The sequence below is a fragment of the Hyla sarda genome, chromosome 11, assembly GCF_029499605.1.
Source record: "Hyla sarda isolate aHylSar1 chromosome 11, aHylSar1.hap1, whole genome shotgun sequence".
NCBI classification, from domain to species: Eukaryota; Metazoa; Chordata; class Amphibia; order Anura; family Hylidae; genus Hyla; species Hyla sarda.
In genome coordinates, this window is record NC_079199.1 from 52857481 (window position 1) to 52877318 (window position 19838).

General features: G+C 43.0%; 1 protein-coding gene across 2 annotated transcripts in view; it reads right to left on the reverse strand.

The window, feature by feature from the left end:
• Positions 1–19838, reverse strand: part of TDRD9 (tudor domain containing 9) — a 318925-nt gene that overhangs the window by 135352 nt on the left and 163735 nt on the right. For both annotated transcript variants that reach the window (XM_056545568.1, XM_056545567.1), the window contains exons 10-11: positions 18996–19050; positions 18374–18458 (exon numbers count right to left, since the gene is read on the reverse strand). In XM_056545568.1, the coding sequence (XP_056401543.1) occupies positions 18374–18458; positions 18996–19050 (140 nt within the window). The remainder of the gene's footprint in view (positions 1–18373; positions 18459–18995; positions 19051–19838) is intronic.

Below are 19838 nucleotides of genomic sequence, written 5' to 3' on the forward strand. Positions count from 1 at the left end.
GGAGGGGCCTGCCGTGGAGATCTATGTCCTCAGGGAGGGGGCGTGCCGTAGAGATCTGCGTCCAGCCGAGCTCAGGGAGGGGAGATGAGGGAGGGGGCGTGTACTTCTCTCTCCCCTTGCTCTGCCCTCCCCCAGTTCTAGCTTCGGAAATGTTCGGAGAGCTGGGGAGGAGCAGACGCATGGATCTACGGGGCGCAAAAATCCACCTCACACCGGCAGCGGCGTCCACGATGATGGAGGTACGTGCCCTCCCCCTTACAAGTTGCAAAACTACAACTCCCAGCATGTTCAGACAGTCTGGGCATGCTGGGAGTTGTAGTTTTGCAACATCTGGAGGACCACAGTTTGGAGACCACTGTGTAGTGGTCTCCAAACTGTGGCCCTCCAGATGTTGCAAAACTACAACTCCCAGCATGCCCAGACAGCCAATGCTACATATGCATCCTTACACAATTACCCCCCCCCCCCCCCCCCCCCCCCCCCAAATAAAAATGCTTTCCAAAACAGACTCCAGCTGTTGCAATTGTTGAACGGCCATTGACTGTCCAGGCATGCTGGAAGTTTTGCAACAGCCGGAGGCACCTTGTTTGGGAAACTCTGGCATAGGGTATTTGTGGTGGTGGAGGCAAGAGCAACGCTTGCATCTGTGTCCTCCCCTATGCAAATCCCTAATTTAGGCCTCAAATCCGCATGGCGCTCTCTCACCTCGGAGCCTTGTCGTATTTCACGGCAACAGTTTAGGGCCACATATGGGGTATTTCCGTACTCTGCAGAAATTGCGTAGCAAATTTTGGAGCTTTTCCTCCTTTTACCCCTTATGAAAATGAAATATTGGGGTCTACACCAGCCTGTTAGTGTGATCTGCGGACGCACAACAAGGCTCAGGAGCGACAGCGCCATGTACATTTGAGGCCTAAATTGGTGATTTGCACAGGGGTAGCTGATAGTTACAGCGGTTCTGACAAACGCAAAAAAAAAAAAACACCCACATGTGAGCCCCATATTAGAAACTACACCCCTCACGGAACGTGTTTGACAAATTTTCATTAAAGTTGGACATGAAAATGAAAAATTCGATTTTTTTTTTTCTCACTAAAATGCTGGCGTTACCCCCAAAGTTTTCATTTTCACAAGGGGTAATAGTAAAAAAAAAAAAATGCCCCCCAAAATTTGTAACCCCATTTCTTCTGAGTAAGGAAATACCCCAAATGTGTATATAAAGTGCTCTACCGGCGAACTACAATGCTATAAAGAGAATGAGCGCCACTGGGCTTTGGAGAGAAAATTTGGCAGGAATTGAAAGCTGTGACCGTTTGCAAAGCCCCCCCCCCCCATGGTGCCAGAACAGAACTCCCCCACATGTGACCCCATTTTGGAAACTACAACCCTCACGGAATGTAACAAGGGGTGCAGTGGGCATTAACACCCCACAAGTGTCTGACAGATTTTTTGAACAGTGGTTTTCATTTGCACGGCCCACTGTTCCAACGATCTGTCAAACACCAGTGGGGTATAAATGCTCACTGCACATCCACTTTAAACTGAACTGGTCACCGAAAAATTCTGACTGGAATTTTCTTGAAAAACTGGAAAATTGTTGCCGAATTTTGAAGCCCTCTGAAGTCTTCAATAAGTACAAAAATGTCATCTTTATGATGCAAACATAGTGTATGTGAATCAATATACAATTTATTTGGTATGTTCATTTTCCTTACAAGCAGATAGTCTCAAAGTAAAAAAAAAAAAAATTTCACATTTTCCATGACATTTTTACATTTTTCACCAAGAGATTATGCAAGTATTGCTGAAAATTTACCACTAACATGAAGTAGAATATGTAATGAAAAAACTATCTTGGAATCAAATTCATAAGCTAAAAGCAAAATGGGGTTTGTCCTTAAGGGGTTAAACAAATCATAAGAAAATGCACTCCGGTATTAGAGTCAGATCCCATATTAAAAGAAATAGTCTCTGAGGGTAAAGCTACCATTTCCAAATGGGGTCCATCAAGCAATAGGAATGCGAGTGGAGATCCACATCGCACTTGGTTGGATAACACAGGCAATTGGAAATGTGGACACACAAGATGCCTAACATGTAACCATATGAATATCTCCAAGAGTGTCAACTCATGTCACACAGGTGGCACACACACCATACAGGATTACATTAATTGTAATTCCAAATTTGTGGTGTATGTGACCACCTGTGTTACATGCAATTTACAGTACGTGGGGTGTACAAGTAACTCACTAAAGACTGCGTTTAGAAAACATGTATCAGACGTTAAGAACAATGGAGTCGGCATCTCAATGCTATCCAGGCACTTTAGGGATGCCCATGTAGGGGACTTCAGATCCCTTAGAGTGTCTGAGATAGAACAAGTTAAATTGGGTGCCAGAGGAGGAGACCTCAAAAGAAAATGATACAATAGGGAAACATTTTGGATGTTTCTTCTTGAAACGAGACATCCGAAAGGGTTGAAAAAGATTGGATTTAATTGTAACATGTCCATAATTTGTGTGCAAATACCACTATCCAACTGCTAATATTAATATTGACATCAATACTATGGTTTCCTTGGATTTTTGTTTTGCTATAGGTTGTTAATTTATTATTTATTTGTTTCCCCTTTCTTTGCAGTCATCATATATGAGAATTACTTATGCAAAGTAAAAGTGTGTGTGATCATTGCGTCCTGAGGTGGTAACCCATACCAACAGGAAAGAAGACATGAAAAGATAAACAAATCATCAGGATACAAGCTAAATGGATTGGCACCTGCTGGATTTTTTTCGGTGCCGAAAGAAGGTATCGGCGTATAACACGCACTTTTTAGGCTAAAATTTTTAGCCTAAAGTCTATGTGCGTGTTATACGCCGATACACCCCCAGGAAAGGCAGGGGGAGAGAGGCCGTCGCTGCCCGCTTCTCTCCCCCTGCCTTTCCTGGGGTCTAGAGCGCTGCTGCCGGCCCTTCTCTCCCCCTAGCTATCGGCGCCGCTGCCCGTTCTGTCCCCCTGACTATCGGTGCCGGCGCCCCACTGCCGATGCCGATAGCCAGGGGGAGAGAAGGGGCAGCGGCACCCATTGCCGGCGCTGCTGCCCCGTTGCCTCCCCCCATCCCAGGTGGCATAATTACCTGGGTCGGGTCCGAACTGCTGCAGGCCTCCGGCGTGCGTCCCCTGCATTGTTGCTATGCACGGCGCAGCGCACTGACGTCATGCGCCGCGCAGCACATAGCAACAACGCAGGGGACGCGCGCCGGAGGCCTGTAGCAGCGCGGACCCGACCCAGGTAATTATGCCAACGGGGATGGGGGGAGGCAACGGGGCAGCGGCGCCGGCAATGGGTGCTGCTGCCCCTTCTCTCCCCCTGGCTGTCGGCGCCGCTTCTCTCCCCCTGGCTATGGGCGCCGGCACCGATAGTCAGGGGGACAGAACGGGCAGCGGCGCCAATAGCCAGGGGGAGAGAAGGGCCGGCAGCAGCGCTCTAGACCCCAGGAAAGGCAGGGGGAGAGAAGCGGGCAGCAACGGCCTCTCCCCCCCTGCCTTTCCTGGGGGTATATCGGGGTATACACGCGCACACACGCACCCTCATTTTACCATGGATATTTGGGTAAAAAACTTTTTTTACCCACATATCCTTGGTAAAATGAGGGTGCGTGATATAGGCCGGTGCGTGGTATACCCCGATAAATACGGTAACTTACAAATGGATTTTTACAATGTGTATTTCATATTTTTCTTAATTTTATATCATTTACCCTCTTCAGTCTTCTATGAATGTTTTTTATAAAAGTGGTTTGGATAATGCTGTGGCCTCCTTTGAGGACACAATGGACACATCAATTCCTGGTTTTGACATCTGTCTTATGTGATTTTTGATTAATGATGTAATGGGTCATGTGACCCTTTTACATGTATTTTAAACTTGTGTGGTTTGTAGTTTATGTCAGTCTACGATTAAGCACCTAGGTGCGAAACGCGTAGGATATATACACACACACAACGAAACTGAAATTTTTTTTTTTTTTTTTTTTGCTATACCCAAGTGAAATATATACATATATATACATATATATATATATATATACACACACACATACACCAGTGCAAAAAACAGAAAAGGGTCGGAATGTAGCGGTGCTGTCATGGCTCTTGGAAACAGAATTACCGGACTTGCATTAAGGGGCCGGGCCGTGACATCATGAGTCGTGGTCTCGGTCCCCCTTCATCGCCGTCTCGGTCCGTGCACCAGATGACAGGGGGTGCTGCAGGAGAGACTGCAGGGGTTCCCAGTGGCGGGACCCCCGCGATAAGATGTCTAGGGGCGGAGTACCCCTTTAACCTTTTGGGGACGCAGGACGTATCTGTACGTCCTGCGCCCGCTCCCACGATATAACGGATCATACTGGGTCGGTCCCGGCGGCTAACGGTAGCCGGGACCCGGGGCTAATAGCACGCATCACCAATCACGGTGAAGCTCGCTATTAACCCTTTAGACGCGGCGATTAAAGTTGATCGCCGCATCTAAAATGAAAAACAAAAAAAAGCATTCCCGGCAGCTCAGTCAAGCTGATCGGGATCACCGCAGTGTCACAAACAGCTAGGATGCAACCGGAGGGTCCCTTACCTGCCTCTGGCGCGTCCTATCGGCGATTAATTACTCCAAGCCTGAGATCGAGTCTTGAGCAATTGACCGCCGATAACACTGATCAATGCAATGCTATGGCATAGCATCGCAGTGCTGGCAATCAATGTACTACATATTATAGCCCCTTATGGGGGGCTATCTCCAATTATGCGCACTATTACCCCTGGGTCCCAGCTACCGTTAACCCCCTCCCTTATAAAAGCTCAAATCACCCCCCTTTTCCCATTTAAAAAAGGAAAGAAAAAAAATAAAACATGTAAATAAAAATAAATATAAACATATGTGGTATATTTCAGAACTATAAAAATATATTGTTAATTAAACCACACTATCAATGGCGTACACATTGAAAAAAAATTCCAAAGTTCAAAATATGGTATAAAAAGTGACCAAAAATACCCTAACAAAAATGGAAAAAAAAGCGTTCAGAAAGTCCGATCAAAACGAATGGTACCGATAAAAACTTCAGATTACGGCACAAAAAATGAGCCCTCATACCGCCCCGTACGTAGAAAAATAAAAAGTTATAGGGGTCAGAAGGGGACAATTTTAAACGTATCAATTTTTGTGCGTGTAGTTATGATTTTTTTCAAAAGTAATACAAAATCAAAGCTATATAAAGTAGGATATCATTTTAATCGAATGGACCTGCAGAATAATGATAAAGGTGTCATTTTTACCATAAAATATAAAGCGTAGAAACTGAAGCCCCCAAAAGTTACAAAATGGCATTTTTTCTTCAATTTTGTCGCACAAATTTTTTTTTTTTGTTTCGCCATAAATTTTTGGGTAAAATGACTGATGTCATTACAAAGTAGAATTGGTGGCGCAAAAAATAAGCCTACATATGGATTTGTAGGTGCAAAATTGAAATGGTTATTATTTTTAAAAGGTAAGGAGGAAAACACAAAAGTGGAAAAACCCTGAGTCCCCAAGGGGTTAAGAACCAAAATTAGATCCCATGATGGAAGCTGAGGAACTCTCAGGACCTGCAGTCTTTTGGCTGCCTTAAAGAATCTGACTATCCATGGGTGACTGGCTAGAGTCCGAGTAAATAAGGAACCTAGAGCAGACACTTGTACCTTAAGAGTATCTAACTTCAAGACCTTTTCCAGTCCTTTTTAAATAAAATCTGAAATGAATGCTATGTTGGATTTAACAAAGTCCACACTGGTATGACTTACAAAGTTTAGGTAAGCTTTTAAAATTTTCAAGTACATTGAAGAGGTTACTGGCTTCCTGCTTGCTTGTAAAGTCGAGATGACAGAGTCAGACAAATCTTGAGAATCAGCCTCTCAAATTCCAAGCAGTTAGGTGCAGGTTTTGAGCATTCAGATGGAAAACTGGACCCTGGAACAGTAGATCCGGCTGCTCTGGCAGACCTCAGGGGTCTGTTACTGACATCTCCCGAAGGCAAGAGAACCACGCTCTGCGTGGCCAAAATGGAGCTATGAGAATGATCCTTGCCTAGTCTCTTTTTTATCACTCTTGGTATCAGTGCTAGAGGAAGGAAGGCATATGCCAGACTCCACTTCCATCTTTGAGACTGAGCATCAACTGCTGTTGGTTTTTCGGATGGAGACAGGGAGAAAAATAGTTTTACCTGTCGATTTTCCCTGTTGGTAAAAAGGTCTATTTGAGGACAGCCCCATAGTGCACAAATTTTCTTGAATATGTCACGGTTGAGGCACCATTCCCCCCTGGTGGAGACCATGTCGGCTCAGAGAGTCTGCCCTGATATTTAGAGAGCCTTTTAGATAGACCGCTGATATTGAAGCTAGATGATTCTCTGCGTAAGATAGGACCTTTGGGGCCGAGTCTGCTACCAGCAAGAAGTTGTCCAGATATGGGAGGAATATCCCTTATCCTTCCATTATGTGAGCTGCCATCTCTGACACGATTTTTGTGAAGATTCTGGGGGCTACTGAAATCCCAAAGGAAAGGCACAAAACTGCAGATGAATTAGGTGAGAGTTCAGATGTACAGAAATTCTTTCATACTTTTGAAAATCGGGATGAATTGGTTCATGAAAGTAGGTGTCCTTTAAGTCTAAAGAGGCCATAAAACAGCTTCTTGTTAGTAAATCTTAAATCTTTGACATTTTTAAATCTGTTTAGGGGTTTTAGATATTATTACCCGAAAGTGTGGAATAGAATCCCTGATTTTCCTGCCCTGATGGCACTTTTACTAACACCCCTTTTTGCATAAGCAAAAAAATTGTTCTAAGGAGATTTGTCCTGCTGACTCTAAAGGATTTTTGATTACTATAAAGCGAGTGGGTGGAAGACCGCAAAACTCCCAACGCAAATCCTGGGAGCTGCCTGCTATCTTCTGCCAGGCAGGAAGAAAGTTTTGCAGTCTGAAACCGCCCGCAGGTCCATATCATTGGGACCGTGGCTTTTTAGAGGAGGTTTGGGGCTGGTTGAACATGAGACCACTATTTTTCTTAGAAAACTTCCAATGCCCGACTGGCCTCTCCTACAATTCTGGTCTCCTCCCCTGCCCCTAAATAAAGGACTGGTTATGTCTAGACCCTGTTGGTAAAGGGAACCCCATCTTTTTCTCACTATTTTTTCCCCCCAAGTAAATCAGATAAAACTGATCCAAATAAAAACATAGTTTCTTTTTTGATATGATGTCACCTGACCAGCTTTTTAGCCACAACGCCCTCATAGCAGAATTAGAGAGGGCCGCAGCGCATGCAGACAACCTTAAAGAGTACTCCGCCCCTAGACATCTTAAGATGTCAGATCGCCGGGGTCCCGCTGCTGGGGACCCCCGGCATCTCGGCTGCGGCACCCCGCTATCATTACTGCACAGAGCGAGTTCGCTCTGCGCGTAATGACGGGCAATACAGGGACCGGAGCATCGTTACATCACGGCTCCGCCCCTTGTGACGTCACAACCCGTCCCCTCAATACAAGTCTATGGGAGGGGCGTGGCAGTCGTCACGCCCCCTGCCATAGATTTGCATTAAGGTTGTGGGCCGTGAGGTCATGAGGGGCGGAGGAGTGACGCCACGCTGCTCCGTTCCCTGCATCGCCCGTCATTACGCACAGAGCGAACTCGCTCTGTGCAGTAATGATAGCGGGGTGCCGCAGCGAAGATCCCGGGGGTCCCCAGCAGCGGGACCCCGGCGATCTGACATCTTATCCCCTATCCAATGGATAGGGGATAAGATGTCTAGGGGCGGAGTACCCCTTTAACCCCTTAAGGACACATGACGTACTGGAACATCATGTGTCCGCTCCAGATCTATAACGCGGGCCATGGCGTGGGCTAATAGCGTGCGGCATTGATCGCGGTGCCGCGCGCTATTAACCCTTTAGACGCGGCGTTCAAAGTTAAACGCCGCGTCTAAAGTGAAAGTGGCCGAACAGCTCAGAGGGCTGTTCGGGATAGCCGCGGCGAAATCGCGGCATCCCAAACAGCTTACAGGACAGCAGGAGGGTCCCTACCTGCCTCCTCGCTGTCCGATCGCCGAATGACTGCTCAGTGCCTGAGATCCAGGCATGAGCAGTCAAGCGGCAGAATCATCTCTCACTGGTTTCTTATGAGAAACCAGTGATCAATGTAAAAGATCAGTGTGTGCAGTGTTATAGGTCCCTATGGGAGCTATAACACTGCAAAAAAAAAAGTGAAAAAAAAAGTGAATAAAGATCATTTAACCCCTTCCCTATTAAAAGTTTGTGTCAGGCCCAAGGCCTGATTATGGAAACATACATGTGTTTTATAAGACATGGGTGAGGGGTCCTTCAGACGGTGTATCCTTTGTTTTTTGTGTATTGCATTTTATTGGGGGGTCTGGCTGTTTGTTTGTATCTCCTTTGAAGTGATGAACTCTGGTCCCATCATATGATCAAAGAGATAAGGGGTCAGGAAGAGAGATGCCCCACCTGGTGGGATCAGAAGGGAGGGGGGGAATGGAGTTTTCCTCCAAAGAAGCAGATAAGACTTAAAATGCTGGACTCAACTGGTGTTCAAGGCTGTGCAACAAGATGACAAGACCATCCTAAGAATAGCACTCTCCAGGACTGCTATATCATCATGCTGTAAGAACTTCATCTTTTGTTTTCTGAACTTGCCTGGCAAAACTCTTTTATATATTTTTATACCTGTATGTCATTTGTTTCTGTATTTTTATATAGTCAGCACTGTGATACCTTTTATCAGATTAAATGTTTAATTAATCAGCTCTGGTCTTTGATCTCCAAATATATGAGCTCACTTTTCTGAAGGCAGCTCTGGTGGAAACACGGGAAACAGGGTTAATTTGGTGACTTGCTGGGACTAGTAGTGGATACCCAGAGGTCTGGCGGCTTTAACCCTTGCACCATCACACTCTCTCTAGCGTCTTGGCTGGACCGATAGGGAGTAAATAAAAATAAACATAATAAAAATAAACATATATGGTATCGCCGCGTGCAGAAATGTCTGAATTATAAAAATATATTGTTAATTAAACCGCACGGTCAATGGCGTACGCGCAAAAAAAATTCCAAAGTCCAAAATAGTGCATTTTTGGTAAATTTTTATATCATAAAAAAATGAATAAAAAGCGATCAATAAGTCCTATCAATGCAAAAATGGTATCGCTAAAAACTTCAGATCACGGCACAAAAAATGAGCCCTCATACCGCCCCATATGCAGAAAAATAAAGTTATAGGAGTCAGAAGATGACAATTTTAAACGTATTAATTTTCCTGCATGTGGTTATGATTTTTTCCAGAAGTACGACAAAATCAAACCTATATAAGTAGGGTATTATTTTAATCGTATGGACCTACAGAATAAAGATAATGTGTCATTTTTACCGAATAAACTACTAAATAGAAACGGAAGCCCCCAAAAGTTACAAAACAGCGTTTTTTTTTGTTTTTTTTCAATTTGGTCCAGAGGTGACTGGACCAAGACTGGAATCTCAGTAGTAATTAACTTATTAATACATGTTGGAAAAGTATAGACTCACTCAGGAACCATAGAGGTGTTTTTGCAGATGAGTCAGATTGAGTACGCTTTCGATTCTCACATTAGTGAGTATGATGGAGCATAGAAAAAACCCTCTCCTGAAGCTGGAACAGGCATACAATTACTGGCCAGTCCACAATCGGGCGATAGAATGGCAACAGAGAACTTTTTTAAATGGCGGGGGGGGGGGGGGGGGGGTAATCGCATGTGGTGCTGCCGTGATTGACGAAATGAAAAATCAGCAATTTTGGACTTTTTTTTTTTTTTTTAACATTTATGATATTCACTGTATGGGATCGTAAACATTATATTTTAACAGTTCAGAACTCTCTACACATCAATATCAAAAATGTGTTAATTTATTTTTGAAAAATGAGAAAAATGGGGGCATATTAATTAAGGAGAGAGGATATTTATATTTTATTTACACTTTTAAAGTTCCTATTGGGGACTTCTAAATGCAATCTTTAGGTTGCTAAAAATGTATAATGCTATGCTATTGCATTGCATTACTCAATGTTATCCATATTCTGCTAATAGAGCCTTTCTCAGCAGCCATCAGCTCCTGTGCTCGCTTTATAGTCAGATTGCCAACTATTCTAACTCAATTAATTATTCCTGTAATGGACGTTTAACACAGGCATTCGGGGAATTCTGATAATGAATTTATAACACTGGTTCGCGTCTTAACCCCTTAACGATAATGGACGTAAATGGACGTCATGGTAACGTGGTATTTAGTGCAACTTAATGTACATTTATGTGCCGCCATGATCGCGAGCACCGCTCTGTGCTGCAGGTTCCGGCAGCTATCAGCAGCCAGGGACCCGTCAGTAATGGCGGACATCCGCGATCGTGCGGATGTCTGCCATTAACCCCTCAGATGCCGTGATCAATACAGATCACGGCATCTGCAGCAGTGCGGTACTTTGAATGGATGATCGAATCGCCCTCAGCGCTGCCGTGGGGATCTGATCGTCCAGCATGGCGGCTGGAAGTCCCCTCACCTGCCTCCGGCCGTCTCTTCTGCTCTGGTCTGAGATCCAGCAGACCAGAGCAGAAGATCACCGATAGCACTGAACAATATTAGCAATCAAATGATTGCTATGAATAGTCCCCTATGGGGACTATTAAAGTGTAAAAAAAAATAAAAATAAAAAAACTGTAAAATAAAAAAAAAGTTTTAAAAAAAATTTGAAAAATCCCCTCCCCCAATAAAAAAGTAAAACGTCCGTTTTTCCCATTTTACCCCCCGAAAAACTGTCAAAAAATTATTACACATATTTGGTATTGCCGAGTGCGTTAAAGTCTGAACTATTAAAAAATATTGTTAATTATCCCGTACGATGAATGGCGTAAACCTAAAAAAAAAAAAAAAAAAAAAAAAATCCAAAATTGCTGCTTTTTTGTCACATTTTATTCCCAAAAAAAATTATAAAAAATGTATAAAAAGTAAAACCTAAGCAAAAGTGGTAGTGATAAAAACTACAGATGATGGAGCAAAAACTGAGCCCTCATATCGCCCCATATACGGAAAAATTAGAAATTTATAGGTGGTCAAAATAGGGCAATTTCAAACATACTAATTTTGTTAAAATGGTTTGAGATTTTTTTTTAAAGTGGTACGATTATAGAAAAGCATATAATCATGGGTATTATTTTAATCATATTGACCCACAGAATAAAGAAAACGTCATTTTTACCGGAAAGTGTACAGCGTGAAAACAAAACCTTCCAAAATTTGCTAAATTGCAGTTTTCTTTTCAATTTTCCCAAATAAATAATATTTGCTTGGTTGCGCCGTACATTTTATGGTAAAATAAGTGATGTCATTACAAAGTACAATTGGTGACGCAAAAAACAAGCCCTCATATGGGTCTGTGGATGGAAATATAAGAGAGTTATGATTTTTAGAAGGCGAGGAGGAAAAAACGAAAATGCTAAAATAAAATTGGTCTGGTCCTTAACCCCTTAAGGACCAAGGACGTACCGGTACGTCCTTGGTCCTGCTCTTCTGATATAACGCGGGGTTACACAGTAACCCCGCGTCATATCACGGCAGGCCTGGCGCCGCGCGCTATTAACCCTTTAGCCGCGCGGCTAAAAGTGAAAGTGAAAGTTCCCGGCTAGTTCAGTCGGGCTGTTCGGGATAGCCGCGGCTAATCGCGGCATCCCAAACAGCTGACAGGACAGCGGGAAGGCCCCTACCTGCCTCCTCGCTGTCCGATCGCCGAATGACTGCTCAGTGCCTGAGATCCAGGCATGAGCAGCCATGCGGAAGAATCGTTGATCACTGGTTTCTTATGAGAAACCAGTGATCAATGATGAAGATCAGTGTGTGCAGTGTTATAGGTCCCTATGGGAGCTATAACACTGCAAAAAAAAAAAAAGGGAATAAAGATCATTTAACTCCTCCCCTATTAAAAGCTTGAATCACCACCCTTTTCCAATAATAAAAAAAAAACAGTGTAAATAAAAATAAACATATATGGTATCGCCGCGTGCGGAAATGTCCGAATTATAAAAATATTTCATTAATTAAACCGCTTGGTCAATGGCGTGAGCGCAAAAAAATTCCAAAGTCCAAAATAGTGCATTTTTGGTCACTTTTTATATCATTTAAAAATGAATAAAAATAAGTCAATAAGTCCTATCAATGCAAAAATGGTACCGTTAAAAACTTCAGATCATGGCGCAAAAAATGAGCCCTCATACCGCCCCATAAACGGAAAAATAAAAAAGTTATAGGGGTCAGAAGATGACAATTTTAAACGTATTAATTTTCCTGCATGTAGTTATGATTTTTTCCAGAAGTCCGACAAAATCAAACCTATATAAATAGGGTATCATTTTAATCGTATGGACCTACAGAATAAATATCAGGTGTCATTTTTACCGAAAAATTTACTACGTAGAAACGGAAGCCCCCAAAAGTTACAAAGCAGCGTTTTTTTTTTCAATTTTGTCGCACAATGATTTTTCTTCCCGTTTCAACGTAGATTTTTGGGCAAAATGACTGACGTCATTACAAAGTAGAATTGGTGGCGCAAAAAATAAGCCATCATATGGATTTTTAGGTGCAAAATTGAAAGAGTTATGATTTTTTAAAGGCAAGGAGCAAAAAACGAAAATGCGAAAACGGAAAAAACCCCGGTCCTTAAGGGGTTAAAGGGGTTATCCAGGAAAAAACTTTTTTATATATATCAACTGGCTCCAGAAAGTTAAACAGATTTGTAAATTACTTCTATTAAAAAAAATCTTAATCCTTTCAGTACTTATGAGCTTCTGAAGTTAAGGTTGTTCTTTTCTGGCTAAGTTCTCTCTGATGACACGTCTCGGGAACCGGCCAGTTTAGAAGCAAATCCCCATAGCAAACCTCTTCTAAACTGGGTGGTTCCCGAGACACGCGTCATCAGAGAGCACTTAGACAGAAAAGCACAACCTTAACTTCAGAAGCTCATAAGTACTGAAAGAATTAAGATTTTTTAATAGAAGTAATTTACAAATCTGTTAAAACTTTCTGGAGCCAGTTGATATATAAAAAAAAGTTTTTTCCTGGATAACCCCTTTAAGGCCAAAATGGGCCTGGTCCTTAAGGGGTTAAAATGACCATACACATAGGGGGAGATTTATCAAAACCTGTCCAAAGGAAAAGTTGCTGAGTTGCCCATAGCAACCAATCAGATTGCTTCTTTCATTTTGCAGAGGCCTTGTTAAAAAGGAAAGCAGCAATCTGATAGGTTGCTAAGGGCCACTCTGCAACTTTTCCTCTGGACAGGTTTCCATAAATCTCCCCCATAATGCAGTCATATCGTGATATCATCATACAGATGAAGGATCCAACCATTAACCCCTTCAGGACCAAGCCCATTTTGGCCTTAAGGACCAGAGCTTTTTTTGCACATCTGACCACTGTCACTTTAAACATTAATAACTCTGGAATGCTTTTAGTTATCATTCTGATTCCGAGATTGTTTTTTCGTGACATATTCTACTTTAACATAGTGGTAAATTTTTGTGGTAACTTGCATCCTTTCCTTGTGAAAAATCCTAAAATTTGATGAAAAATTTGAAAATTTTGCATTTTTCTAACTTTGAAGCTCTCTGCTTGTAAGGAAAATGGATATTACAAATAAAAAAAAATTTTATTCACATATACAATATGTCTACTTTATGTCTGCATCATAAAAGTGACGAGTTTTTACTTTTGGAAGACACCAGAGGGCTTCAAAGTTCAGCAGCAATTTTCCAATTTTTCACAAAATTTTCAAACTCACTATTTTTCAGGGACCAGTTCAGGTTTGAAGTGGATTTGAAGGGTCTTCTTATTAGAAATACCCCACAAAAGACCCCATTATAAAAACTGCACCCCCCAAAGTATTCAAAATGACATTCAGTCATCATTTTAACCCTTTAGGTGTTTCACAGGAATAGAAGCAAAGTGAAGGAGAAAATTCACAATCTTCATTTTTTACACTCGCATGTTCTTGTAGACCCAATTTTTAAATTTTTACAAGGGGTAAAAGTAGAAAATGTATACTTATATTTGTAGCCCAATTTCTCTCGAGTAAGCACATACCTCATATGTCTATGTAAAGTGTTCGGCGGGCGCAGTAGAGGGCTCAGAAGGGAAAGAGCGATAAGGGGATTTTGGAGAGTACGTTTTTCTGAAATGGTTTTTGGGGGCATGTTGCATTTAGGAAGCCCTTATGGTGCCAGAACAGCAAAAAACCCTCACATGGCATATCATTTTGGAAACTAGACCCCTTGAGGTACGTAACAAGGAATAAAGTGTGCCTTAATACCCCACAGATGTTTCACGACTTTTGCATATGTAAAAAATAATTATTTTTTTTTCACTAAAATGTGTGTTTCCCCCCAAATTTCACATTTTTCCAAGGGTTAATAGCAGGAAATACCCCCTAATATTTGTAACCCCTTCTCTTCTGAGTATGGAGGTACCCCATAAGTTGACCTGAAGTGCACTATGGGTGAACTACAATGCTCAGAAGAGAAGGAGTCATATTTGGCTTTTTGAGAGCAAATTTTGCTCGGGGGGCATGTCGCATTTAGGAAGCCCCTATGGTGCCAGAACAGCAAAAAAAAAACACATGGCATACCATTTTGCTAAACTAGACCCCTTGAGGAATGTAATAAGGAATTAAGTGAGCCTTATTACCCCACAGGTGTTTCATGACTTTTGCATATGTAAAAAAAAAAAAAAAAATTTCCACTAAAATGTATGTTTCCCCCCTAATTTCACCTTTTTGCAAGGGTTAATAGCAGAAAATACTCCCCAAAATTTGTAACCCCATCTCTTCTGAGTATGGAGGTACCCCATAAGTTGACCTGAAGTGCACTATGGGCGAACTACAATGCTCAGAAGAGAAGGAGTCATATTTGGCTTTTTGAGAGCAAATTTTGCTCGGGGGCATGTCGCATTTAGGAAGCCCCTAAGGTGCCAGAACAGCAAAAAAAAACACACATGGCATACCATTTTGGAAACTAGACCCCTTGAGGAACGTAACAAGGGGTACAGTGAGCATTTGCCCCCCACTGGTGTCTGACAGATCTTTGGAACAGTGGGCTGTACAAGTTTTCATTTTCATGGACCACTGTTCCAAAGATCCGTCAGACACCTGTGGGGGGTAAATTCTCACTGCACCCCTCATTACATTCCGTGAGGGGTGTCGTTTCCGAAATGGGGTCACATGTGGGGTTTTGTTTTTTTTGCGTTTGTCAAAACCGCTGTAACAATCAGCCACCCCTGTGCAAATCACCTCAAATGTACATGGTGCGCTCTCCCTTCTGGGCCTTGTTGTGCGCCCCCAGAGCACTTTGCGCTCACATATGGGGTATCTCTGTAGTCGGGAGAAATTACGTTACAAATTTTGTGGGGCTTTTTTCCCTTTTACCTCTTGTGAAAATGTAAAGTATAGGGCAACATCAGCATGTTAGTGTAAAAAATAAAAAATTTTTACACTAACATTCTGGTGTAGACCCCAACATTTCCTTTTCATGAAGGGTTAAAGAAGAAAAAGCCCCCCAAACCTTGTAACGCAATTTCTCCCGAGTACGGCGATACCCCATATGTCGCCCTAAACTGTTGCCCTGAAATACGACAGGGCTCCAAAGTGAGAGCGCTATGTGCATTTGAGGCCTAAATTAGGGATTTGCATAGGGGTGGACATAGGGGTATTCTACGCCAGTGATTCCCAAACAGGGTGCCTCCAGCTGTTGCAAAACTCCCAGCATGCCTGGACAGTCAACGGCTGTCCGACAATACTGGGAGTTTTTGTTTTTCAACAGCTGGAGGCTCTGCTTTGGAAACAGTGGTGTACCGGACGTTCTTATTGGGGGAGGGGGGCTGTGTAGGGGTATGTGTATATGTAGTGTTTTTAACTTTTTATTTTATTTTGTGTTAGTGTAGTGTAGTGTTTTTAGGGTACAGTCACATGGGCGGGGGATTACAGCGAGTTTCCCAGCGCAAAATTTGCTGCATCTCAAGATGCGAGAAACCCACTGTAAAAGCCTCGCCCATGTGAATGTACCCTGTACATTCACGGGGGTGGCGGGGCGGGGGGGGGGCTTGCATCAGCTGTTGCAAAACCACAACTCCCAGCATGCATGGTCTGTTAGTGCATGCTGGGAGTCATAGTTTTGCAACAGCTGGAGGCACACAGGTTAGGAAACACTGAGTTAGAAACAGACAATGTCTCCCAACCAGTGTGTCTCCAGTTGTTGCAAAACTACAACTCCCAGCATGCCCAGACAGCTGAAGGGCATGCTGGGAATTGTAGTACGGCAACATCTGAAGGGCCAGATGTTGCTGAACTAAAACTCCCAGCATGCCTGGACAGTCAGTGCATGCTGGGAGTTGTAGTTTTGCAACAGCTGGAAGAGCACAGATTGGAGACCATTATACAATGGTCTCCAAACTGAGGCCCTCCAGATGTTGCAAAACTACAACTCCCAGCATGCCCAGACAGCCAAAGGCTGTCTAGGCATGCTGGGAGTTGTAGTTTTCAGACTCCTAGAAGCAGCAGTGAAGATCTTCACTGCTGCCTCTGAGGACTACATACTTACCCGTCGCTGCTCGTCCACGTGGCCGGTCCCGCGCTGCTCCTCGGTCCCGCCGCTGGGTTGGGTAAGTCCGCCGGTCCCCACGTGTTCCCCCACCTATGCCGCAGGTCCCCGCGAGCCCCTGCAGCCTTCGTCCCCCGTTCTGCCCGACTTCCAGGGGCGGGCAGTGCGGGGGATCTGAAGTTTCACCCCAGATCACTGTGATTGGTCCACAGGGACCAATCACAGTGATCGCTGACCAGGACCATCAATTGATGGTCCTGGGGGTGAAGCAGAAGTTGTCCCCTGCTGGAAACAGCGGGACTTCTGCCAGTTAACCCGTGCGATGCTGCGCATCGCCGGGTTAACTGAATGTCATTTATAAACGCCGGGATGCGCGAACGCACTGCACAACCCGGCGTTTATATATGACATTCTGCGGTAAGGGGTTAACAAGCCAGACTAAACTGGCCCATCAAACAATAGGTTAAAATGTAATGCACATATGCACCCCAACAAAGAGCAGGCTTGTGTAAAATGGCATATCCCATAAATGTGTAGTTTTAGCTAACAAAAGCTCCCAAAAAATACAACCCGACAGTGAAACAGAAAGTTGAACGTCAATCAAGGGATTTATTCTGTCACTCCTAAATTGCTAGTTATCAGCCAGGAAAGCAAGCACAAGTGTGAATCTCACTCCCTGGCCATTAAATCCAACCTTTTTTCTGTATGACTTTCTATGCAGACTTGTAAAAAAAAAAAAAAAAATTTAAAAAAAAAGGGTGAATCTGTTGGCTGGCCAGGGAGAAAGCAGTGGGCAGCAGGTCTTAGGAGTGAGACTTTTGACAAAAGTGGGCAACATGTCAAAAGTTTTGTGTAATGACCGTAACCCTTTAAGGAGTACCTGTAAAGCTAATTTCCTACACGCTCTTCAGAAAAAGTGTGGAGAGACGCAGGCCAATATTGAGCGGTCAGACCACCAAGACAACCATACACACAATACCCAGTAAGATAGGAAGTTCCATGCATGAGTCCTATTAACTAGAAATGGTTTTGGCTATAGTCGGCAGCTGGATTCTCAGTGTGGTCATCAAGCAGCTCTCCACGCCAGATCTGAATAAATGGGGTGAGAAGTTTAGCTGGATGTTAGCAGATCCACTAAAATAAGTTGGATCTTTCAAGGATATTGCCAGCTTTAGTATGGTCTGAATTCCCCATTATCCATATGCAGTGGTCACTTTCACAACAGAAAGGGAATCTCTTCACAACAGAAAAATTTACAGGAATAGGGTTTTTAATACTGAACATGGCTATACACATTAAACCTGCAATATCACATAGATTAGTCATCTACACTAATATACATAGGGGTCTCCCAACTCTCCCGTGACAGAACATGTCTGATCCTTTTGTTCTCGTGGAGGCAAGCCACTGCCCAAGCATGCATGTGTGAATCATGAGAGATAGCGGTTGGCCAAGGACAGCAATCTGAAATGTATGGCCTGCTTAAAAAGAGAAAGAGGAAAAAATCTGTTTATAACTTACAAATTTTGTGTATATTTGAAGATAACAAATGAGTAGATTACTAACGGTCCTATGCAAAAATCATCAGTACAACAGTGTCATAACCATGAACAGTGGCAAACCAACATACAAATACTGCACATCTATGTATGTAAAATAAATACCTTTCTGTATCCCAGCACTGGCGCCATGAAGACCATATTCTGTTCGTCAAGGGTTATGCTTGAATGTAATGGGTATACGTGCAGTCTACAAAACATCACAACAGATTTATTGGTGAGGCCAAGATTCTCTGGGTAATGGCTATACATTGGCAAGCTAATAAATTTGTGACAAAGATATTCTTGCAAATCTGAACAAAAATGTAGAGTTACCGAGAAGCCGCGTGTCTTAGTTGTCAGCTGCTAGATACTGGTTTCCACTGCTTCCTAAATTGCATTAAAAATGGCCAAACCCACTGATATCTTACTATCGGCTGACCATCTTACGGTGTGTGTGTGGGGGCGCCTCATAACCTCACCGTGACCTACACAGGATAGGGGACTTCTGTTCTGGTGTCGACTGGCAGTGACGGTGCAAATTACTGGAGCAGAATTCCTGCGTCATCTCGCAGGTGGTCAACATTTTGTCAAGCAATGAAAACTCCACTTGGAACTAGTCCAATATAAGATAACTGTATTTTTTCATTTAAATACATTATGGGACAAAAAATTGTGTGCAAGAGATGCCAAGAGAGAACAGAAGCTCTGAACAAGGGCAGGGGACACGGACATAGTGGGCATTTACCTTTTATGAACCATGCTTGTGAACATCTCATGCATATACTTGATCTCAAACAAGCCTGTAACAAACGAAGATGAGCAGTCTGTGATTTATTATTTTTATATTATATAATGCAGATCGATTAGACGCATACGTTTACTTTGACCTCAAAGAAGAGACTCAGCTGCAGGATAATTTGTAACTGCAAACAAGGGACATTTCAATTCAGGCGGAAAAGAGAATGGGAACCAATAATTACTCTATCACCCGGAGCTCAGCGAGAAGACACAATGCTAATTATTAGCTACTTCCAGGAGGGGACTTGCATTGTATCAGATCTGCTGATAAACAGAATATTTCTCACTTTATGTCTAAGGTTGTGCACCAACTGCTAACAACTCCTTTGCTCCAATAGAAATGTGTGCCCAAAATCTATAAATGAGAGAATAAATCAGATTGCTTGATCCTGCTACTAAAATGACTGAAACGCGGTTGCTCTCTCTAAGTCTTGACATGAAATTATGCAATAATGACTAGATTACAATTAAAGACTCAAGTAATATACAAGTTTCCCTTTGTAAATCTCAACTACAGTATATTGCCTCTCAAATTTACTATTCCATAACTACTAGACCACAATATATGCCATACAGTAGGCAAATATGTCTTGGCTGCTTGGCAGAAGCCGATAGGTTGCCTAGCAACATCTAGAGGGCTAGAGTCTGAGACTGTAGCCCTCCAGATGTTGCAAAACTACAACTCCCAGCATGCCCAGACAGCTGTTTCGGCATGCTGGGATTTGCAGTTTTGCAACAGCTGGTGGTCTACAGTTTAGACACCACTACACAGTGATCTATATACTGCCCT